The sequence below is a fragment of the Dermochelys coriacea genome, chromosome 9, assembly GCF_009764565.3.
Source record: "Dermochelys coriacea isolate rDerCor1 chromosome 9, rDerCor1.pri.v4, whole genome shotgun sequence".
NCBI lineage: Eukaryota > Metazoa > Chordata > Testudines > Dermochelyidae > Dermochelys > Dermochelys coriacea.
In genome coordinates, this window is record NC_050076.1 from 48,819,737 (window position 1) to 48,844,979 (window position 25,243).

The following is a 25,243-nucleotide window of genomic DNA, read 5'->3' on the forward strand; positions in this document are numbered from 1 at the left end:
TCTGAAAGTTCGCACCCCGCAATGAAAGGGAGTGGCTTGTAGGGGTGAGTGTAACAGGTGGGTTGGTGGATCAGAAAGCCATTAAACAAAATCCACATCAGCATGGTGAAGTCAGTTCCCTTGCCTCAGTCCCTCCCATTCCTGCCCTGGATAGCTCCTGCCAGGCTCAGGGGGATATTGAAGCTCATGCTGTGAATGCTTTGCTGCTGGTGGCTGTTTGCAGGAAGCAAGGGCAGCAGCTGTGCATAAATGCCACAGAGTCACGAACCTCACAGCTTCCAGCAAAGGACCAGAATAATTCTGTGGCTCGGAGCAGCACAAGCAACCCAGAGATGCTCCTGCAGCATCAGCCCACATGGCTCTAACTTACCACTGAGGTGGGAGTAAAATGTACACGGAAGACAGTGGTGGTGTAAAAGTCTGTTTAAAAGCTCTGAGACTCCTCATTGAGGTGCATCCTCAATGGGGTCCTTTGCAGTCAGACACATGGAGCAGGCCAGAGCCCAGACACACAGACAAGCAGAAGACACTTGTATTAAGAAAAGTTTATTGAGTTCAGGAGGCAGAGAATTTTCGCAGGGTGATGACGATCAGTGCCACAATCACAGACGTGCCCAGGAGAGCAGCGATTACGATGGCACTGATAGCTCCAGGACCCAGAGACCCTGCAAGAGAAAAGAAAGGTTCAGAACAGCACGAAGAGCTGGAGGTCACTCAGAGCTAAAGGCATGTGGAAAACTGTATTCCCAAATCCCCGGGCACATTTTGCTCACCAGACTGCCCAGCTCCAGGACCAGGAAGGCTGAGGCAGGAATGTCCAGTGTGGTCCCCAATAATCTCTAGGCAGCTGCAGGAAATAGTATTTAGTGAGGACACACTCCACCCTTCCCCTCCACCTGGGCAGGTTGAATCTTCCACTCCTGCAATACTCAGCCCACACTGCCCTTGGGCACAATCCCGCATGCCTGGGAAATACACAGTGCTGAGGGTACTATGGAAATGACAGGTGCAATCATTACACAGAGCCGCCCCCACACTGTGCATTTAGCAACAAGTGCTTGCACCGCAGGCCCCAGCACCTGTACGGGGAGGGCCGGGGCTACTGGGATTTTACAGTGGTTGATTGAAGAAAGCCAGTTTCAAACATGAATGTTCCTCCACCAAATCCCAGCAAACTTCAAAGAAAAATGGGATATAACCAAACCATCTGCACTAATAATTAACATTCATTTAAAACCCCTTCCCCATTCCTCCCTCCCGCAACACCCTGAGTGACAAGCACCACGCAGACACTACAGCTGCTGCCTTCCATCCCCATGCCCTGCAACAGCCCTTCTCCCTCGGACGGCAGTAAGGCTTCCAAGGAGCAGTGGTGCTGTTGCTGGCTTCTCTTTGGAAACCTCATGAAAGCCACCGCCAGCAATCCTGGAGACTCTGGGCCCATGACAAAGTAGTGTTGCAAGCCTTGGGGCGGGGTGAAAATGAGCAAGGGAGGGAAAGGAAGATAAGAGGGAAGCACATTTTAAAGCCATGCCTGGATCTGAGTGTTTGCTATAGACTTGAAGGCAGTGCAGTAACCTGGGTGGGGAAGGGACTGTGTAGCCCCAGGGGTGCGTGTTCACTAGGAGATAATTGCCTGTGGCCAGATTGCACATGATGGTTGGAACAGCAGACAGGGTCTCTCGCATGGTCCTGCCCTTTGGGAGAGTTCAGGAGACAGAAAATTTTCTCAGGATGACAACAATCAGGGCCACAATCACAGAGGTGTCCAGGAGAGCAGTGATCATGGTGGCACCGATAGCTCCAGGACCTTGTGGTCTCCTTACATCATTACCTCCCTTGGCCCATCGTGACACACAATGTATCGACATAGCTTTCTCCCAACCATCTTTCCAGTGAAGCCTTTTCTCAGCTGGCCTGCCAGCTGCGCTTGTTTCATCCCAACAGGGGAACACTCATTGGCATTGCGGAGTGGGGTGCGGGTGGAGATGTCTCTGGTTGAGTGGTTCTCATTGTCTCTGCTGTTTATCCTGACAAAGCTTTCAGATGCAAGATGTTGTGACACCGCCCAGCCACTTAATTATACCCAGGGGTCACACCGCTGCTTAGCTGCCCATCTCTCCCAGTCAGGAGATTCAGAAGGCAGCAATGCTGTCACCTCAACACAATCACTGAAAGCAACTTTCTTGTGTCAAATGACAGCAACTCTGGGAACTGTCACTATCAAGCAGGTCTCTGATCAGCTAACTGACCTTCTGACAGCACAGGTCTTTAGCACAGTGGCAAAGGAAACTGCTAGCCAATTGACCCTTCCTGTAATCATTCACCAGGACACGTGTCATATTTTAACCCTCCCTCCACCTTCCAAGTTAACTCACTACAGACTTTAGAAGCCAGTTGGGAAAGTGGCATTTCAGTGCCCTGCCCTGGTCTTTAAAATCTTTGAGAAAGAAGTTTGATTATTCTTGTGGGCTAATGGGGAAATAGTCTCTGCATGGCCCCATGTTACAGCTGTGTTGTGGAAAGAGTCACTCAGACAAATGAGCCCAGAATTACTTACAGAGAGAAACAAGAGGGACACAGAGTGAGAGGACAAGAGAACAACAATGAGAGACAAGCAGTGGAGGAAAAGAATTTTAGACACAATTTGAACATAGCTAGAGCATGGAGCTGGAGCTGGAGCAAGACAGCACAGCTTTCCGGAGGTCAGGAGCTGCACAGCAGAAAGCTCTTGCACCAAAAGCAGAAACGCCATGAGGAGGGGCAGAGAAGGTAGCACAGGACACAACAGAGAGAGTAGGGATAGGAATAAACAGAAATTCCATTAGGCTCCTATCTTGCACAGTATCAGAGGAGCATAGCCCCAAGGAAATAACATTCAAGGTGAAAGTGTAGGAGAAAATGCATGTGGTTTGCACATGATGAAGACAGACTCATTTGGATTTTCCATTACCGCAGACATCGTTCTTGTTACATAGGAGACCAAAGAAGATTCAGCAAGACACAATATAAACCCAGGGGACTTTGTAAGGGTCAAACATCTGAGCTGCTTGGAATCCTGGATCGGGTTCCAAACATGAGGAACTGAGGGCTAGATTATTGGAGAGCACAGCCTGTGGGGACAGAAGTGCTGTGATGAGACATAATGACCCTGTAGGATGCCAGAGTCTGGTTGATTTCCTTCTCTAGGCCATCTCACTACTAACCCTAGTAGTTTAAATAGATTCGGGGGCAGGGAATCCATCTTTGTTTTGGATAGTGCCTACGGTTGCCAGGTGTCCAGTTTTTGACGGGAACAACTGGTCGAAAAGGGACTCTGGTGGCTCCAGTTAGCACCACTGACCGGGCCTTTAAACATCCGATCGGCAGTGCTGCAGGGCTAAGGCAGGCTCCTTACCTGTCCTGACTCTGTGCTGCATCCGGACGTGGCCAGCAGGTCCGGCTCCTAGGTGGAGGGGCAAGGCCTGCGGGCAAGAGCAGCGTGCAGAACCTTCTGACCCCCCTGCCTAGGAGCCAGACTTGCTGGCTGCTTCTGGGGCGCAGCACGGTGCCAGGACATGTAGGGAGCCTGCCTTAGCCCCACTGAACTGCTGACCGGGAGCTGCCCAAGGTAAGCCCGCGTCCCAACCGTGAACCTCAACTCCCTGCCCCAGCCTTGAGCCCCCCCAAACATGGAGCCCCCTCCTGCACCCCCAAATTCCACATCCCTGGACCCACCCCACAGCCTGCACTCCCAGCCCAGAGCCCGTACCCCCTCCTGCACCTCAACCTGCAGCCCCCTCCCATATTCTGAATCCCTTGACCCCACGCCCTCCCCAGCCTGGAACTCCCTCCTACACCCAAACCCCTCATCCCCAGCCCAGAGCCTGTACCCCCTCTCACACCCCAACCACCTGTCTCAACCTGCAGCCCCATCCCATATTCTGAATCTCTTGGCCCCACACCCCAGCCTGAAGCTCCCTCCTGCATCCCAAACCCCTCATCCCCAGCCCCACCCCAAAGTCCTCACTCCCTCCTGCACCCACCCAGTGCAAGTGAGTGAGGTGAGGGAGAGAGTGAGCCACCAAGGAAGGGGGGACCCTGGACTTCCGAAAAGCAGACTTTGACTCCCTCAGGAAACTGATGTGCAGGATCCCCTGGGAGAATAACATGAGGGGGAAAGGAGTCCAGGAGAGTTGGCTGTATTTTAAAGAATCCTTATTGAGGTTACAGGGACAAACCATCCCGATGTGTAGAAAGAATAGTAAATATGGCAGGCGACCAGCTTAGCTTAACAGTGAAATCCTTGCTGATCTTAAACACAGAGAAGAAGCTTACAAGAAGAGGAAGATTGGACAAATGACCAGGGAGGAGTATAAAAACACTGCTTGGGCATGCAGGAGTGAAATCAGGACGGCCAAATCACACTTGGAGTTGCAGCTAGCAAGAGATGTTCAGAGTAACAAGAAGGGTTTCTTCAGGTATGTTAGCAACAAGAAGAAAGTCAAGGAAAGTGTGGGCCCCTTACTGAATGAGGGAGGCAACCTAGTGACAGAGGATGTAGAAAAAGCTAATGTACTCAATGTTTTTTTTGCCTCTGTCTTCACGAACAAGGTGAGCTCCCAGACTGCTGCACTGGGCAGCACAGCATGGGGAGGAGGTGACCAGCCCTCTGTGGAGAAAGAAGTGGTTTGGGACTATTTAGAAAAGCTGGACATGCACAAGTCCATGGGGCCAGATGCGCTGCATCCAAAAGTGCTAAGGGACTTGGCAAAAGTGATTGCAGAGCCATTGGCAGAGGTGAAAGTAAGCCGGTACGCCCCAGTACGGTGTACTGTAAGAGCTGGTGCACCGTACCGGGACCGGCTTTCCTAGATGGCAATTTAAAGCCCTGGGGTAGTGGCAGCTGGGCTGCGGTGGGGATTTAAAGGGCCAAGGAGCTCCAGCCGCTGCTACCGCCCTGGCTCTTTAAATCTCCACCTGAGCCCTGCTGCCGAAGCCCTGGGGTAGCAGTGGCAGGGCTCTGGCGGGGATTTAAAGGGCCCCGAAGCTCCAGCCCCCACTACCACCCCGGCCCTTTAAATCCCCACCGCCACTACCCCAGGGCTCAGGCAGCAATGCTTTGGCAGGGATTTAAAGGGCCCCGGAGCTCCAACCGCCACTACTGCAACTGGAGCCCTGGCCCTTTAAATCAAGATTTAAGGCCAGTTAAGGCCACGCCCCCTGCTCAGGACTCCAGCATACAGGTAAGTCCTCTAACTTACTTTCACCTGGGCATTGGCCATTATCTTTGAAAACTCCTGGCGATCGGGGGAGGTCCCAGACAACTGGGAAAAGGCTAGTGTAGTGCCCATCTTTAAAAAAGGGAAGGAGGATGATCCTGGGAACTACAGGCCAGTCAGCCTCACCTCAGTCCCTGGAAAAATCATGGAGCAGGTCCTCAAGGAATCAATTCTGAAGCACTTAGAGGAGAGGAAATGATTAGGAACAGTCAGCATGGATTCATCAAGGGCAAGTCATGCCTGACTAATCTAATTGCCTTCTATTATAACTATTATTATAGATAACTGGTTCTGTGGATGAGGGGAAAGCAATGGACATGTTATTCCTTGACTTTAGCAAAGCTTTTGACACAGTCTCCCACAAAGAGAAAAGGAGTACTTGTGGCACCTGAGAGACTAACAAATTTATTAGAGCATAAGCTTTCGTGAGCTACAGCTCACTTCATCGGATGCATCCGATGAAGTGAGCTGTAGCTCACGAAAGCTTATGCTCTAATAAATTTGTTAGTCTCTAAGGTGCCACAAGTACTCCTTTTCTTTTTGCGAATACAGACTAACACGGCTGCTACTCTGAAAGTCTCCCACAGTATTCTTGCCAGCAAGTTAAAGTAGTATGGGCTGGATGAATGGACTATAAAGTGCATAGAAAGCTGGCTAGACTGTTGGGCTCAACGGCTAGTGATCAATGGCTCCATATCTAGTTGGCAGCTGGTATCAAGTAGAGTGCCCCCGGGGTTGGTTTCATTCAATATCTTCATTAATGATCTGGAGGATGGCATAGATTGCACCCTCAGCAAGTTTGCAGATGACACTAAACTGGGAGGAGAGATAGATATGCTGGAGGGTAGGGATAGGATACAGAGGGACCTAGACAAATTAGAGGATTGGGCCAAAAGAAATCTGATGAGGTTCAACAAAGACAAGTGCAGAGTCCTGCACTTAGGACAGAAGAATCTCATGCACCGCTACAGACGAGGGACCGAATGGCTCGGCAGCAGTTCTGCAGAAAAGGACCTAGGGGTTACAGTGGACGAGAAGCTGGATATGAGTCAACAGTGTGCCTTTGTTGCCAAGAAGGCCAATGGCATTTTGGACTGTATAAGTAGGGGCATTGCCAGAAGATCGAGGGACATGATTGTTCCCCTCTATTCGACATTGGTGAGGCCTCATCTGGAGTACTGTGTCCAGTTTTGGGCCCCACACTACAAGAAGGATGTGGAAAAATTGGAAAGCGTCCAGTGGAGGGCAACAAAAATGATTAGGGGACTGGAACACATGACACTTGAGGAGAGGCTGAGGGAACTGGAATTGTTTAGTCTACGAAAGAGAAAAATGAGGGGGGATTTGATAGCTGCTTTCAGCTACCTGAAAGGGGGTTCCAAAGAGGATGGATCTAGACTCTTCTCAGTGGTAGATGACGGAACAAGGAGTAAGGTCTCAAGTTGCAGTGTGGAAGGTTTAGGTTGGATATTAGGAAAAACTTTTTCACTAGGAGGGTGGTGAAGCCCTGGAATGCGTTACCTAGGGAGGTGGTGGAATCTTCTTCCTTTGAGGTTTTTAAGGTCAAGCTTGACAAAGCCCTGGCTGGGATGATTTAGTTGGGCATTAGTCCTGCTTTGAGCAGGAGGTTGGACTAGATCTCCTGAGGTCCCTTCCAACCCTGATATTCTATGAATGTAGTGCGCATGGGTGGGGCCTTGGGGCAGGGGCGGGGCAGGGTGTTCAGTTTTGTGCGATTAGAAAGTTGGCAACCCTGGGAGTGCCATGTATATCTATGGTGCTAAACAAGCGATAAAGAACAGGATGGTTTATATTGCCAGTGTTCATTTCCCCTTTCCCTGGATCACAGAAAACAGGACACAGATAACGGAGTTCTCAGCAATTTTCTCTAAACCACGGTAACATTTGCTCCAAACAGAAGGGCTCAGATATGCAGGTGATGGCTGTGTAACCGCCTGACCTGCCATGAGCTGGACAGTTCTAACACAGGAAGATGCTGGGTGCTGCCTGGGAGGCTCCTACATACCATCATCATCCAGATGGTGCTGGTGTGTGGTGTCCTCAGGCTCATACTCTGAGGTGTACAGGGGGAATCCTGTAGAGTCCAAGAAGCGGCCTGTGGTGGTGGCAGCATCAAAGGGGCCCCCTCCCGACGGCAGCTCCGGCGGCTCATTCCACAGCGTGGGGACAGGTCCTTGGGGATACTCTACTGGAACAAGCATAAATCCCAATTACTCCCTGTTCAACCACCAATGCTGCTACAGCACTGGGCTACTGGCAATTGTTCGCTGGGATTCCTGCCTGCAGGGCCCAGTCACAACTTGCAGCCTGTACTGGCCAGCCTGTCTCACCACTGCCCTCTGCTCCGCAACATGTTAGAGCCGCTCACAATTGCCAGTGTTTGCTCGGGGGTGGGGGGCGCTGAGACTTAATTCCCCCCCCCCCCATCTAAATGGCTCTCAGCTCTGGCCTTTCTGCAGCTAAAGATTCCCTCCTCTATGGCATGGGCATGGCTGAGGCAGTGACACTGATGTTGTATGTAAATGACCTCAGCTGAGTTATACTACATGGCAACCTAGCTTGCATATGAACCTGGGGCCTCCAGGATCCCAGAACAGAAAAATACCCCTTCCAAATGTCTAATTAAACCAGATACTCAAGAGATGCAAGGAAAGCCCCATTTAATGAGGGCACTTTTTTGGCCGCTCTCCGGGCTGCATCATGCAGACCACCATACTGGGAAGGGGTTGCAAGCACTTTGTAGACCAGGGTTAGAATTCAAGACAGCATGACAAATTGGAGAATTGGTCTGAAATCCACAAGATGAAATTCAATAAAGACAAGTGCAAAGTATGACATTTAGGAAGGAAAAAAATCAAATGTACAACTACAAAATGGAGAATAACTGGCTAGATTGTGTACTGCTGACAAGGATCTGGGGGTTGTAGTGGATCACAAATTGAACAGGAGTCAACAATGTGATTGCAGTTGAAAAAAGAGCTAATATTATTCTGGGGTATATTAACAGCAGTATTGTCTGGAAGACATGGGAGGTAACTATCCTTTTCTACTCAGCAGTGGTGAGGCCTCAGCGGGAGTACCGAGTTCAGTTCTGAGCACCACGCTTTTGAAAATATGTGGATAAATTGGAGAGAATACAGAGGAGAGCAACAAAAATTATAAAAGGTTTAGAAAAACCTGACCTATAAGGAAAGGTTAAAAATCTGGGCATGTTTAGTCTCGGGAAAAGACGCCTGAATGGGGATCTGAAAACAGCCTTCTGATATGTTAAAGGCTGATATAAAGAGGATGGCAATTAACTGTTCTCCATGTCCACTGAAGGTAAGACAAGTAGTAATGGGCTTAATCTGCAGCAAGGGAGATTGAGGAAAACTCTCTAATTCTAAGGGGAGTTAAACTCTGGAATAAACTTCCAAGGGAAGTTGTGGAATCCCCGTTATTGGAAGTTTTGAAGAACAGGCTGGACAAGCACCCGTCAGGGCTGGTCTAAGTTTACTGATCCTGCCTCAGCACATGGGGCTAGACTTGATGGCCTCTTGATGTGCCTTCCAGCCTGACATTTCTAGGAGTCTATGAAAAGCACTAGAGACTGGGGCAACATCCTGGCCCCATTGACATCATTGACAAAGCCCCATTGACTCCGTGGGGCCAGGATTTCACCGTAGGTGCTGGAATCAGAACTGGTGAATGAGCAGAAAGGCAGCTGCCATAGGGTGTACACTGGGGAAGAAAACCGTCCGCTAGGATGTAAGTGGGGGCAGGCAGGAAGAAACCTGGTATGACTAATGCTGGGGGTGAGCGAAGGGGCTGCCTGTCAGGATTAAGGAGAGCAGGCTCCTAAGATAGTTTCCACTAGATAATTTTCCATAATTCCATTCCAGATCCTTGCAGCGACATGGGCTAGGGAGTGGGTGCTAGAGCACCCTCCTGCTGGGACACTGATTAGAGCAGTGGTTCTCAAAGCCGGTCCGCCGGTTGTTCAGGGAAAGCCCCTGGCGGGCCGGGCCAGTTTGTTTGCCTGCCAAGTCTGCAGGTTCGGCCAATTGCAGCTCCCACTGGCCGTGGTTCGCTGCTTCGGGCCAATGGGGGCTGCGGGAAGCGGCGCCGGCCAAAGGACTTGCTGGCTGCCCTTCCTGCAGCCCCAATGGCCTGGAGCGGCGAACCGCGGCCAGTGGGAGCCGCAATCAGCTGAACCTGCAGACGCGGCAGGAAAACAAAGCGGCCCGGCCTGCAAGAGGCTTTCCCTGAACAACCGGCGGACCGGCTTTGAGAACCACTGGACTAAAGTACAACCCCGTTTGTTCCAGGCCCTTGTGCTGATCCAGTGCTGTTGCTGCATCCTCTCTCCCAAACACAAAGCTGTGTATAAACATGAGAAACCATAAACACCAAGTCTAAGCCTACAAGGAAGTTTTCCCAATGGTGATTTTTCCTAGCAGCCACATTTCTCAGCAATCATCAGGACAAGTGTTTGTACTGAGCTCCCTGCTTGGAGGCATTTGCAACTCACTGCAACTCAGAAAATGAAAGCAAAGTACATTAGCCCAGGACTGTTCAGCTTCTGGCCATTTTCCTCTCCCAGAAGCAATCAAGGTTTAAGTGCTGACAGGGCCTTTGCACACTTAAGTCCTCTGCCTGAACACAGTTAGCTCCGCAGGGGGAGTCAGAAGCCTCCTGCCAGCAGCAGCAGCTGTTTGGATAGGACACATTCCCTGGGAGCATGGCAGATTGGAGCATTCAGAGACTTGAACCCTCCCCAGATGGCGCCCGTTGGGGCTGCCCAGGGAGAAGAGTAAAAGAAACTGCATTCTGTTTGAGGCTGCGATTCACATCCTGTTATTTCTTTTCCCAGCAGGGTCGGCTGGGACTGAGAAGGGCTTTCCTGTTTACGTGCGGCTGGTCCAGAAGTCTGCATCAATGCTCATTTTGTTCAGGTGGGACAACCCAGAGGCCCCAGTGAGAAATGGAGACATTCCACAGGTCCCTGCTGAAACCACTGGGAATGTCACACTGGGATGGAAAAATCTAGCGGAGCAGCCAAGGCCAGGGACATCTCAACGGCCACTCTGGCTATCTAGGCTGAGAAAGTTGAGGGCGGGGATCCAGAACAGCCCAGCTTCCTGGGCTGAGAAAATCTAGGCCATACCCAGGGCAACTGCTCAGCGGGGATTCTGTTAAAGAATGACAGCATCTCGCATGCTCACTAAACCCTGGCAGGTCTCATTGCTGGCCCACCATGGCAGAGTGGTGAGGGTTGGCTGTCATGTGATATGTAAGTTAAGGTACATGCACCCAGAGACCCTCTAATTAGGTGCATGCTATAAACCAGGGGTCTCAAAATCAAATGACCATGAGGACTAGTACATTGGCCCGAGGGCTGCACCACTGACCCCCTACACCACTGCCCCCGGCCCCGCCCCCACTCCACCCCTTCCCTGAGGCTCTGCCCCTGCCCAGCCCTTCCCTGAAATCCCCACCCCAACTCCACCCCCTTCCTGCCCCCAGGAGGTGCAGGAGGGGTACAATGCTCAGGGCATGGGGTTGGGGTGCAGGAGGGATGCGGGGTGCATCAGGGGGCTCAGGGCAGGGGGTTGGGGTGCAGGGTACATCAGGGTGAAGGTGGTTTGGGGTGCAGGAAGGGTGCAGGGTGCATCGGGGGCTCAGGGCAGGGGTTGGGGTGCAGGAGGGGTATGGGGTGCAGCAGGGGGTCGGGGTGCAGGAGGGGTATGGGGTGCAGGAGGGGGATCAGGGCAGGGGGTTCGGTTGCACGAAGGGTGTGGGGTGCAGCAGGGGGCTCAGGGCAGGGGGTTCGGGGCGCGGGTCTAGTCCGGCATGCACCAGGGGGCAGGGCAGGCTCCCTGCCTGCCTGCCCTGCCCCCACGCTGCTCTGGGAAGCGGCCAGGACCTGGGGGGGCACAGGGGTCTGCATGTTGCCCTGGCCGCTCCTCCAGGTACCTTCCCCGAAGCTCCCATTGGCCGGGAATGGGGAACCGTACTTCGGGGGAGTACCTGGAGGAGCTGGCATAGCAACACGCAGACCCCTGTGCCCGCCCTCCCAGGTCCTGGCCACTTCCCGGAGCGGCGCGGTGGCAGGGCAGGCAGGGAGCCTGCCCTGTCCCCAGTGCGTGCCGGGCTGGAGCCATTCTAGGTAAATGCTAGGGGGGCGGGGGAAGCTGGCGGGCCACAGAAAATAACCCCACGGGCCGCGTTTTTGAGACCCCTGGTATAAACAGTGATAAACTAAACTCTGCATTGGGCTGAGCTGAGAGATTCATTCTAGGCTCCTGCTCAGACATCTGGGTGTTTCAAGGTTCCACACAACAGGAGCCAGCCAGAAAAAGTGAGCTCCATTTAAGTGGCATTCACCCCTGGGCTGGGGCTTGGGCATGTCGAGAGCAGAGCTGGGCTGTCTAGAACAGTGGTTTTCAACCTGGGGTCCACAGACTATGGCTAAAATGTCCAAAAGGGTCTGCACCTTCATTTGAAATTTTTAAGGGTCTGCAAATAAAAAAAAAGGTTGAAAATGACTGGTCTAGAACCACATTTTCATTGGTTTGTACATACACAGTGAAATTGACATTTATTGACATTTACTGATAAAAATCTAATCCTTCCAACTTTAAGTAGGTTGCACCTATATGCAAATTATAGGCAGTGTGTGGAGGAGGGGAACCCAGTGTTATCTGTCAAAGCTACACACCCAAAGCATTCACAGGCTCAGTACAAAACCAATTAACAATGCTACATAGTCTGGTCACCATCTACTGGCACATTACCTATCAACTGATTACACTTGCACGCATTTCTTATTATAATGCGGGGGTGGCCAAACTGCAGCTCACAAGCCACATGTGGCTCTTTTACAGTTAAAGTGCAGCTCGTGGAGCCCCCCCATATCTCCATTCTCCTCCAATCAGACTGGGGGTAGAGGGGGCCTCAGGGCTTCTGCCCTGTGGCAGTGTGGTGGGGCCAGGGGCTTCTGCCCAGTGGGGAGGGGGTCTAGGAACTTCAGCCCCACAGGAGGTGACTGAAAAAGATCACCACATGCGGCTCAGAGGATCAATACGTTTGGCCACTCCTGTTATAGAGCCTGGGGTTTCAGCTACCAAGACACAAATCAAGAGGAAGGAGAGATTTAGTGATAAAGTTTAGTCAAGTCAGCAGGTAAAGGTGCAAAACAGTTGTGGCTATTTGATTAGCCACTGGCACTACTAGCCGATTGGTTTCAGAACAGACCAACATGTACAAAACTTCTGAGCCCCATTTCTAAACTGCTTGGTTGCATGGGGGAACTAACGGCCCAAGTCATGACCTCACTCATTGTGTTAACACAACAAGTGCCAGTACCAACACTGGAGCCAGTACTGGCTAGCAAAGACAAGTGGCTCCAAGAGAAATAGGAGAGAGAATTATTTGATTACATGAGAACTCAAGCCAATATAGCAGTGCGTACGTCTCCCAGCTGATCAGGCGCTAAGATGTTAGCAAAGATAATGGGCTCATTGCTTGGAGCAAACACCATTCCTCAGGACCAAGCTCAGTCGTTGGCGTTTTCATAGCAGGGAACATTCTGAAAGTGATTGTGAGAGAGTTTGTTTTTTCTGATGAAACATACTCTAACAGGGTAATAGAAAGGTTCTTTATATAGTCACACCAGAACGCAGTGCTACATGTCTTGTCTCTCCTGTGGCCATTGGTGGCATCTTTAGCACGTGGAACACTGTTGGGAACTGCATTCATTGCACTAAGGATATTCACTGCTGCAGGACTTGCGCATAACTCAGTGCTAGATAAGTGAAGGAAGAACTGATTTTGACTCTGGTTTTAAAGCACTTTTACACCCTCTAGTGATTTTTAAGCCTTGATATAATCTAACAGATTCTAGATTAACAGTTTGTTAATTTCCCCCTCCAAATAAATACACTTTCAGTTCATCTATAAGACCAGGACAGTGCATGCTACACATGATTTTTCTGCCTGAGCTCTTGTGGTTTCTCACAGTTTTAATTACTAAAGAAAAATGCAATCTCTTTGCAGCCTGTTTTGAAGTGACATTAACAATACTTGTCAGTTTAGAGTATATACAAAAACCTACATACCCACACACACACACACACACACACGTAAGTAGCCATGTCAGAGACGCATCAAGAGTCTGACAGACCTACCGCCACTTGGAACTGCTTAACATATCATCCTTAACTGCCGACTCTGGAGATAAGATGCCATAGGATTATGCAATTATCTGAGACTCCTGCACTAATCAACACAAGAGGAGAAACTAAGGCTATGTCTACACTAGCAACAATGACAAAAATGGTCTTTTGGGGGACGTGGGGTGTGTTTTTTTTTTTTAAACACCTCTGAAAGACAAAAGTTTTGCTGATGACAAGCGCCGGTGCGAACAGCTCTTTGTCAGCAGAAGCGCTCTCCTGCCATCAACACAAACACTGCATGTGTTAAACTAGCAGTCTGCTTTCCATGACTTGCCCTCACTTTTTCCATCCCAACTAACAGCCATGTCTTCAGATGCCCCCGTTCCCACTCTTCTGAAATCAGGCTGAACAATCCAGCCCCATGTGTCTCTACACTCATTTGCCACACAAAAACGATAAGTGGCCATTACTCAAATTCTATCCACTTTTACCGGAGTTAACACTGAATGTTCTGGCTTTAGCCAAGACAAGCAGGCCCTTAGCTAGCAATATTTAAACAGCATTTTAGGTTCACTTCTTTTATAACCCCCCAAACATGCTGACTTTGTGTTGAGTCTGAGGTCAATGAAATTGATGTTTACAGTAAAGTGTATCCAGATTCCAAGAACCGAAGGAGAAATTAGGATTTCTATTAGAGTCTCTGCAGCGCACACACCCGACAGAGCTTTTTAAGTTACATGCTTTTCTAGATGTGTAGTTGACATCGTGAAGCCGCAAACTAATGATGCAACTTAAGCGGTACAGGATCTGATGTCACACGTGGAACTAAATGCGTAAAAAGAAGGTTTTGGTTGCTACACTGCAGAAAAATACCTTAAATAAAGTCCTCAGCTCACTATTTTAACACAAGAATGCCACCAATGTTCATGGGAATTTATTAGTAGTTAAAGCAGGGCTCGTATGTGCTACCACCATACAATCCTGGATCAGGACCCCACTGTGCCACTGGGTTGCCAAACCTCCAGGATTGGCCTGGAGTCTCCAGGAATTAAAGATTAATCTTTAATTAAAGATTATGTCATGTGATGAAATTTCCAGGAATACATCCAACCAAAATTGGCAATCCTTTATGCCAGGCACTGTAGAAATCCCAAATACATTCTTTAAATCTGTGAAGTAAAACAAATGCATTAAAAACTGCAAGGGATGCAAACCATTTATGAAAAAGGCTTAGAGAGTGGGCAGGGTATTGTCTTTTTAGGCATCCAAGTATTGCATAAAATACACCCGAACTGTACCTCTGAGTAAGTCTGTAGTCTTCTCTGGGTTCTGGCAATATGTACTAACTACTCAAGCACCAGTCTTCTGGTCTGTATTGTCATTAGAAATCCCCATTAGAGAAACAGCCTTACATCCAAGAGTTCAGGACAGTTTATTCTCTATGGGTGAAATCCATTGATCTGCTGAGGGGCCAGCAAAATAGGGTTTAAGTGATACGCAGTCCTCTATGAAGGAGTGAATGTTACTTTATGAGAGACATTTCTCGGTTACACTGTAACCCCACTGAAACCAGCCAATGGGACCTGGTGCCTGAAGCCCCTGGGCATTTCATTGGGGTTGTAAGAGAATTTGGCGTGCTGCATACGCTTTTCCATAAAATCACCTGACAAGAACCCACACTATACTAATCCACTCCTCGAGCCACCGTGTGGAAGGACCGATTGGGTATAAATGCAGTTTATCATCTACCAGGAAGGTGAGTGTAATACAACATGCTTGGGCAGCATTGATAGGAAAGTTTAAGTATTAAGGCTTAAAATGGTGTAACTATTACCCAAATAAAAAAAAGTCTCCTCCCTATGAATGGCCAAGTGGCCATGACCGTATTTGGTAGGGATCTAAGTCAGCCTTCACTTGGGAAGATCTCTCAGTATTGTGTGCTCTCCCTAGGATCATCATCTGCTAACCACCACCTGGGCTGCATAGTGAAAGGAAGGAAGCTGGATTAGCTGAGGATTCTGAATCATGAAGGTAGCTAAACACAGCCATGTACATAATGACTCAGCCTCGTTTCCCAAAAGCCCTGGCATTTAAAGTGAGGTTACACAGAAATATGCATACGTCTCAGAGATCAATACACTTGGTCCTTAGCTAGGTGCTTCTCAGTGCATCTGACCTAGAGGATACTGTAGTAACCACACCTCTTCAATGAGCATGGCTTATGCTCCCAAGCGCATTCAGCCCTTGCCTACCCTCGCCACACCTGCATCTTACCAGGTCTGAGCTTAAGGAAGCTCTGCTTCATTTAGAGTCTTCACTCCGCCAGGCACTATGAATGTTAGGAAGCATCAGTGTCCAGGTTCAGTATGAACAACATGTGCGACACTACAACCATGCCTCTCACACAGCAATCAGATGGGGGTGAGGAGATGGATCCCCCAAATCACAGCCCTTGAGGATAACCAAATATAGGATCTTTCCAAAACAGAGGCACCCGCAGGCATGTCAAATAAACCTCAAGATCAGCAGTATCACAAGCAGCTGACAGAGCTAACAACATGGCTGTTTGACTCCTGTCTATTGCTGTGGGTCAGCCACCACAGAGATAAACAGACTCTCCTCCACGTGCATTGTCACGTAGTCTCTGTGATAATGTACTTCCCTATATCACTAGGGTGTGGTCAGGATAAATTCATTTTCTGTTGCTTTTTGTGGCAAACAGGTGAATCTGGGGAACTCCCCCATCCTTGAAAAATGCTGTTCACCGCATATGGGTGAATGAACCACTTGTGATTATGGAAGGCTCTGCTGAGATAGTTTGCCAGCTTGTTCTGAGAACCAAGGAGGTAGGATGCTTCCAGGTGAGTTGAGTGGGCTATGCAGCTTGAGGGCTTCCTGACACAGGGGAAAGGAGAGAGCTCCACACTGCTTGTTTATATAAATCATTGTGGTCGTGTTGTCTGTCATCTTCGCTGCACATTTCCCTTGCAAATGGGCCTGGAAGGTCTGGCTTGCCAGGCAGACAGCTCTTGGCTCTTTGACATTGATGCAAAGCTAGAGCTCCTCTTGCAACCAAAGACCTTGGGTCCTGAATTCTCCCAGATGAGCTCCCCATCCCAACATCTGTGACCAGGGCCAGCAAGATCTGTGGTTTGGCAAAGGGGACCCTCACACATACCACTGTTGTTTGAGACACCATTGGAGAGACCTGAGAACTGGCAGTGGGAGCGTAACCACCTTTTCCAGGTTGCCACGTTCTGGCTGATAAGTTGACACCAGCCAGGCCTAGAAAGTGTTGCACGACATATGTACAAGCTGCCATATGTCTGAGGAGCTTCAAGCAATTCCTCACTGTGGTGGTGGGGTATTGCTTGAAGCCTTGTATGATGTCTCACATTGTCCAAAAACGAGACTCTGGAAGGAAGGTTCTGGCCTGACTCAAGTCCAACACTGCCCCAATGAACTCTATTCTCTGAGCAGGGTATAGAGTTGATTTGTGTACCTTCAGGAGACCGAGCCTGTTGAAGGTGGATCTCATCAAGTTGATGTGTTGCTCCACTTGTGCCCTGGAGCAGTCCCTGATCAGCCAGTGGTTGATGTACAGGAAGACCTGCACCTGTCTTCTTCTCAGGAAGGCGGCTATGACTGCCATGCACTTGATAAAAATTTGAGGGGCTGCTGATAGGTCAAAGTGGAGGACTGTAAACTGTTAATGGTTGTGGTTCACTATGAAGCTGAGAAAGCATCTGTGGGCTGGAACTATTGATATGTGGAAATACAAGTCCTTGAGTTTGAGGGCGATATATCAGTCTCCCGGATCCAGAGATGGGATGATAGCAGTCAAAGAGGCCACGCAGAATGTCAACTTCTTCATGAATCTGTTGAGGCCTTGCAGGTCGAGGATGGGTCTGACACCCGCCCCCTTTGGCTTTGGGGGATTAGGAAATATCGGAAGTAGAATCCTTTGTCTCTTAGCTCCTGAGGAACCTCCTCCACTGCTCCTGCGGCAAGGAGTGTTTGAACCTCCTGCAGGAAGAGTTGCTCATGAGAAGAGTCCCTGAAGAGTGACAGGGAAGGGGTGGTGGGAGGAGCAGAATTGGAGAGAATATCCTACTTCTACAGGGTGAAGGAACCAGCAATCTGAGGTTATCTGGGACCAAGCACAGTAGAAGTGGGACAGGATTCAGAAATCAGGGTGAAGGATCCATCGAGAGGACTGGTACATCGTCCCGGGCACACCTTCAAAAGGCTTGCTTAGAGCCTGATGACTGCCTTGCCAAGCCCTGGCCTTGACTGGGTGATGAATAGGGAGACTTATGCCAGCCATTCCTGTCCTGCTTCCTGGAGAAGTCCTGCCTAGGCTGGGGAGGGTAGAAGCGTGGAGGGGGTTGAGGCTTAAAGTGTTTTTGCTGGGTAATGGAGGTATGCAGGCCCAACGATTTCAGTACTGCCCATGAAACCTTTAGACTATGGAGCTTGGAGTCTGTCTGCTCTGAGAACAGCCCCATGCTGTTAAAGGACAAGTCCTGAATTGGCAGTTGGACCTCTGGTGGAAGGCCCGACACCTGGAGCCATGAGCTCGTTCTCACGGCTACAGCAGAGGACATGGTTTGAGTAGCCGAGTTTGCCGCATCCAGTGAGGCCTGCAAAGGAGGTCCATGCCACTGCCTTGCCCTCCTCTATTATGGCTGCAAATTCCACTCTGGAGTCTGACTGGACCAACTCCTTAAATTTCGTCATGGAGTCCCATGAATTGAAATTGTATGTACTGAAGATTGCTTGCTGGTTAACAATCCGAAGCAGGACACGCCCTCGCCCTCCCCTTCCCCCCCCCACTGGTGGAGTACCCTTAGAGGCAATGAAATAGTTCCTCTCCACCCCCTTCGCTGTAGGGGGGAATGGAAGCAGGAATCTGCCACAAGGGTTTCGTAGTGGCTTGAAACATTTTAATGAGTGGCAGTGCCACCCTGGATGGCCACTCAGGAGTTAATATGTCCACCATGGGGTCCTCAGACTTGACCACCTCGTTGGCCTGTAGCCCCATGTTATGGGCACCCTGCGCAACAGTTCCTGGTGCACTCTATTATCAATGTGGGGCTGCCCAGAAGACGCAGACCCCACCACCACCTCCTCTGGCAATGGTGACAACGAAGTCCTGGGTGATACCGGGCCCTCCTGTCCCTCCGGCTCCCTGGACGCATCCTAATCGGTGCTGTGCTGTTCGGCACACCGACAGTGGCCTCAGTGCTGGTGGTGAAGCTGGGACTTGGACCGGGCTCTGTGCCATGGACCAAAACCATCTCAGTGCCTCGAGGTGGGAAGACAGTCCCGGGATGCTAAAGAGATGTGTCCTTCTGAAATTACAGACTGGGAGCCCCTGGAGTAAGGGCCCTGGGCCTGGTGGTATGCCCCCGGGGTCCACCCAGAAAGGCCATTGCACTGGCCCCTGCTACTGTGCCTGCCATTCCACAATCCCCACCTCCTGCCTGTAGCAGCGCCGCTCTGATCCATGCCTGGAATAGTAGGACTCCGCCTCCAAGTCCGATGACAGGGACCTTGAGTGTGGAGACCACGGTGGTGCCGAGTGGGATGGTGTTTGAGAACGGTGTCTCATCACTGCGGGCTTGGCTCTAGACTGCACCACACCTTGCTGTGCTGGAGGTGCGTCTTGGCTGGCGGGGTCACCCATTGGCATGGGCTCCTGGCAGGTCCTGCACAGCTTAAACCTTTGGGATCGAGGCATGCCCGGAACACAAAGAGCGGAGGGAATTGGGATAGAAAGCCCCTCATTTCTATCAAACTAACTAATTTATTAAGACTAACACTAACGAACTATTTACAGGATAATCAAAAGTCCGATCACTAGGGGAAACGCTTGCCAAGTTAAGAAAGTGACACAGCTCCAACGATTGTCACTGGCGCTAAGAAGGAACTGAAGAGGTGGCTGGTCGGCAGGAACCTATACACACTGCCATGAAGGCGCAACTCCAGGGGGCTCCACAGCTGACCTAACAGGTACCACTAGGGTGGTACCGACAGCACGTATTGCGCGCACACCTACTTGGAATCAACACTAGCAAGCACTCTAAGAACAGTGGGCTAGGACTTTGGGTTTGAGGTTGCTTTCTTCTTTACCATGAAATATTGACCACTGCAGGAAGTCAAGTCAGACTAGATGAGCAAGTGGTCTGATCCCAGACAGCCAATCCTTTGACCCTTCATGTGTGCAATGAGCTCTATGCAGGTGTTGAAAACCCTCAGAAACAATCCGATTCTTTTTTCGGTTTTGCTAATCTCCTAATTCGCAATTAATGGAGGTTTATGCTCCATAAGGGTTTTCAAGGCAATGCTTCAACAAAAGGATATATATACCTTGTCCTCTGGTGCTTCTCCTGTTATATATAGCACCAGAGGAGAAGAGTCATCCAGGATATTTGGGCCAGCAGGATTTACAACATCTGCACATGGTCCAAGGCTGGCTTCATTTTGCTCACTTTCGAGGGCTTTGCTGTGGAAAGCGAGAGGCCTTAACACAGAAGGGCAGGAGCTGGGTGAACTCTGAGGCACGCAATGGGCTGTCCGGCCCCAGGTAGCCACAGTGGGCATGTGGCCAGTGTAGAGATGAAAAGAGCCCTTCATAGGAAGCACAAAGGGCAGTCTGTGATGCTGGGAGCTCAAGTGTGGAGCCGCACAGAGTACTGTGGTTAGGCTGAATGTTAAATAAACTCATTTACCAAGAGGCAGGGGCCGTGTGCATGTATATGCAGACCAGAGGACTGTCTGTACCCCTTCACCTCTGTCAGGGCTAGGCGGGAAACTTCCTTTTTATGATAGAAAGGAATACAAAAAAAATCCACCATGCATTAAAAGACTTGATTTAGGGAAGAGAGAACCCTTCACACTTAGTGCTGCAAAATAAATCTTTTACGCTTTTCATATCTTTAATGCAAACTGGATCCCTGATGCTCCAGTTTTAGCTACCAAAAGAACTAACCCCACCAGGGGCTCAAAGCTGCAAGAGAAAATGCATTTGAGAGAAAGTGAAGACACACTGCTACAAGATGCATCCTTACCAACACAACGCATTCTGCGGCAGTACAGGCATCATTCAATGAACCATCCATTCTCTAGTCAGCTAGGGATGGGGTATTTCATACAAAGTATACTATGAAGATGAAAGTAACAATAGTAGGTCATGGTTAGGTACAATATAAGTGAAAACCCTATTGTGGTTGGGTTAGTACAATATGCTCCTTATCCCAGACCTACTGGTTATCCCATGGGAGTTTTTGCATGGTAGGTCTGAGTTCCTGTATATATTGTATTGATTTAGCTACATTGCTTTCTTGTGCCCATGTGAGGTACTAGCTCAGTGAGGAAGCAGTTTAAGGCATCACTGAAAAATAACTAACATGCATTTGCATGGTGGGGTAAATTCTAACAAGCTTAACTATTCTTTGGGGGAAGAGATCAGCCACTGTTGTACTTTAGTTACCAACTGGAATTTAGGATTCAAATGTTTAGTGTGCTACATATATAAGTCATCTTATCAGAACACTGGGGTTGCAGTCACAAATTAGATACTGTATTTCATAGTTATTTAAAAAGAGTTCCTAGCAGCCAAGATCTTTTCATGAAATAAATATTGGATACCTTTACTCTTCACTCGCCTCTATAAACATTGTGGTTTGATATTCTACAGAATTAAAGTTCTTGTGTGAAATTTCCCAAAAAACAAAAGGTTAGATCAACTGTACAGCAATTTGCCAGGCAGATGGTCAGAACAATCCTTCTATGCAAGATACCAAAATGAATTGTGCAGGAACAAATTTGCAGTGCACATCGCAAGCCAAAGTAACTCCAAGACCTCTAATGTTTGGAATACAAGATAAAGGCTTAGCAATGTGTTTAATCAGACAGTCATCTCCTACCTTGCCCCGAACCATCCACTTGATGTTCAAACACAGTCCCATCTACACTTAGAGAGGGAAGTCTGTTAAGAGAAGCAGTTCCATAACATGGTCGCAATACACTGAGGCCAGCCCATGTGGAGGGGACTGTGGGCATAACATTATTTCTTTGTTCATAAAAATCATTAAAGACTAGACAGACAATCTTTAGAACAATTCTTAAATTGTTGGAACAGGGCTATGCCCTTAATATGCACTGGCCAGTGTAACTGCACTGAAATCATGTGAGATGGCAATTGAAAAATTGCTTCTAACAGTCCCATTCAAGATGGGGCTTAAGAGAGCAGGCACAAGTCCTGCTGATTATTCTCCTCCCCCTGCACCCCCTTCGCTTTGTTTTGGGGCCTGACCAAGCTTTACTAAACCTCAGTCACAGTTCAGTGCATTCCCACCCCAGTTCTTAGGACTATACACAGTTTTGAAGGAAAAAAACTCAAGTAACTTAACCTTGCTTATTTAGCTTAGTCTTTTTAAAAATTCCTCTACTATTTGGGACCCAAACATTGCGACATTGTACTTGTGCATGGGAGACTGAAAACTAATAACCAGAAACTGGTTCATCTACTGCCATTGTCCAAGCTGTATGAAAGTAGTAACCCAACGGAAGGAACTGAAACATGATTTTAACTTAATTCAGCTAGGATTCAGAGCATACAACTCTTCCTCTCAGCTGCAGAGGCAACCTGCTTGATGCAATCCAAATTATCAGTAATTCTTATTTTGAGACTAGGCCTGTAGTTGTTTTTAAAAGAGATACAATAGACAGAATTCACTGTCTCAAGCAGCAGATCAAACCCTTCCCCTGAACTAGCTACTTGAATTCCAAAGATGACTTACTGAACTATGAGGAGGGGGTACTTTCTCTCTAGTTACTTATGAAAATCTTTTGGGAAGAGCGAAGAGATGGGGCAAAAGTGGGAGGAGGTGGTTAATAAGCAACAGATTCCCTGTGCTTTGGGACTGTAAATCCAAACAAAGATGCTTACCTCTTAGAACAGCAGGGATCACAACTCCAGAGAGCATCAGCAGGATCAGGTGAAGAATGCTGTGATGGGGCATTTCTTCCTTCAGAAAGAGTGTCAGAAGGAATTTTTAAAAACTCTTCAAAGTAGAAAAGGCTTGGAACCTTCACTAATATAATGACACTTTGTCTAGTCAGATCACAAATCCCTTCATATGGGTATGCAGACACACACACACACAGAGTGCAAACACTGCAGAGACTCACGGACACCAATTTCCAGGCAGACCTCCCTCCTGAAGTCAGGAACAGCTCCACCCTCTAAAATTTGTGCCTAAAAATTCCTCCCACAGCATATGTACAGCTGGACCATTGGAAATCAGTTACCCCTCCCAATCTGGTGAGTGCACACTAGTGGTTGTTGGCTGAGTGCCCCCACAGGATTCAGGACTATGTTTGAAATGCTTATCTTTGGGGTTTCCATCCCATGGTCACACTGGAAATTAGAATGCAACAGTATTCATTACAGAAGCCACACCAAAAACAGGCATATGGTTCGATGGTTTACCCTCCTGTGTGTGGGGCAGTTTTATTAGGGCTGACATCAATGAACAAGGGCCTCCAACTTTAAGGTTAGAGATGCTCTGAAATCGAGCCAGAGCAATTTCTTGGCATCTTTATTTTCTGGACATAAAACTAGAAAGATAGATTTACAATAAAGACCACACATGGCATCCCCCGCATCCCGGGTCAGAGTTGTCTACCAAGAAGCATCTTCTAAATCACAGACACACATCAGTTTTAACCTGACTGTAGACATTTTCCTGCCCCTCTTCTCTTCCCTCAAACATGCTCGAGAAAGAGGATCAAACAGCAGAGAAAAAAAATGCACATTTTTGATCTAGGCTGACCCAAGCACCTCAATGATAAGAGATTTGGGAAAGAATTAATCTTATATAAAAGGAGAGCTTTCCAGTTTACCAGGGATGGGACAGTTTCATCATGTTCTCTCTCAGTGGGTCCAGAATTTTTTTTTTAAACTGGTATGAAGATTGAACATCTAAACTGCAAGGAAGCGAGTAATTTCTGTTCAGAGAAGCACTCTAGTTCAGAAAGCTATCCATACACAACATGAGTATATAAACATCATAGTACCCAGTTCTCTATGCTCTGAAGATGTAGTGAATTAGGTAGGTTTTTCGGTCTTAGATTTCAGATTCAAAAGTTTTTTGTTACAAGATCTCCTTAGAGCCATTTTCCTTTGATTTGTAATTCAATACATTCTTAAATCAAGCAGGGATGCTAACCCAGATTCAGGTTTCCTTTTATAACACTTTTTTGCTAGGCTAAATCTTACGCCAGATCAACTGGAAATTGGCAGACATAGGAAGGACAGAGTGGACTGGAAGTTGCCACCCTAGTCAACTGAGATATTAGGAAGCAGAACTTGCTTCAGAAATCTCTTGTGAAAAGAGGCCTCAAATGCCTCTTGCACCACACTCAACACTATCAATTCCCTGCTACACAAAAGCCAGAATGACTCTCTAGTCCCATACCTTACTAGAAAAGCAAACTGGGAACTGGAATAGCTGTATACGGACTGCACCCACCATAAACTGACAAAAACTATAGTTCCTCTTTTTCACCCCAAATATTGACACAGGTGATCCTGACCATTCTTGAGGCTCATGCCATCTTTTCACAATATAAAGGTACCAATTTGCCACTTGAAGACATTCACTCCACTGTAGCACCAACCTAAAAGGGGAGAGGCAGGATGCCAAAATATTTCGAGAGATAGTGTGCAGTGTCCATTCCAATTTACCCCATTATTTATGGTTAAGAGGAGCCTTTCCTTAGATTTCCATAGGAGTCGGATGGGGTCGTTAAAGAGAATGCAAAATAATTCCTTCTCCATACACTTCTGCTGTTTCTATTTAGCAAGCACTGCTCCCCTCTTACCTCTCATGTTCCTATTAAGCTGGAAATTAATGTGGCTTCATTTACATTCTTATGTTCTTGCAAAATCACAGATTCAGAATTACCTTTTGTAAATTAAATGCTACTGGAAAAGGGAACAGGGCAGCATTCATGAACAGGTCACATGCACAGTGGCTATTTTGCAACATTTAAGAATTATGTACAAAAAAGTTTTCAAAATACCCTCAACCAAACAGCATATTTTAAACTAAGGTAAATTTTGAGCTTAAGCACATTGGGGGTGAGGTGAGAGCACACCTGGAGATAAGTAGGAAACTAATTAACATCAATCAATGTTATCCTTTTTTTTTTTTTTTTTTAAACATGTGAAGGGTAATGGACCAATTACCTCTCCATCATGTCCTCAAACTTTAGCAGGATTTTCCTCATCAAAACACAAGCAGCAGCAAATGACAGCTAGTATTTGGATTGGGGAGAAATAAAAGCATGATTTTGTCTAAAAATGGTAAATGTACAGAATGCCCTCAGAGAGCCCTTCCCCCAACCTGAAGTGTTCAGGGTAAACCTCTCCCTTCTTTAGTAAAGATAACTGGGCTGGGAGGGTGCTTGCTGGTTTACTCACTTTCTTTGTACGTTTGAAATTCATAACAGAAAACTAGCCAAAGGCTGATCTTTCCTCCATAAACAAGGTGACTGTAAATGCATGTGTGTGTGTATGGAAGAAAAGGGGAGTGAAGATTGTGTGTCAGAATTTTCCAATCTCAGCCTACTTATGTTTATTTTGAATTCTAAAATTATCAAGTAGAAAAACCAGCAACATTCCTCAGGAGACAAGGAATAAAGCAGCAGCTGTTGCTCCACATCCTGTGTATTTGCTTGATGTTTCTTGATGAAAACTTTGATGAAGGTCAAGCTTCAGGTCGGTTTTAGCAC

The 25,243-nt window shown here is 48.2% G+C and overlaps 1 protein-coding gene across 1 annotated transcript; it reads right to left on the reverse strand.

Annotated features, from left to right (window-relative positions):
* Positions 1 to 533: 533 nt before the first annotated feature.
* On the reverse strand, positions 534 to 25,150 carry SNORC (secondary ossification center associated regulator of chondrocyte maturation). Its single transcript, XM_038417272.2, has 3 exons — positions 22,395 to 25,150; positions 7,288 to 7,470; positions 534 to 665 (listed from the first exon to the last, which is right to left on the reverse strand). The coding sequence occupies exons 1-3, from the start codon at positions 22,465 to 22,467 to the stop codon at positions 556 to 558; spliced, it is 366 nt and encodes a 121-aa protein (XP_038273200.1). The 5' UTR covers positions 22,468 to 25,150; the 3' UTR covers positions 534 to 555.
* Between the last annotated feature and the right edge of the window lie 93 nt (positions 25,151 to 25,243).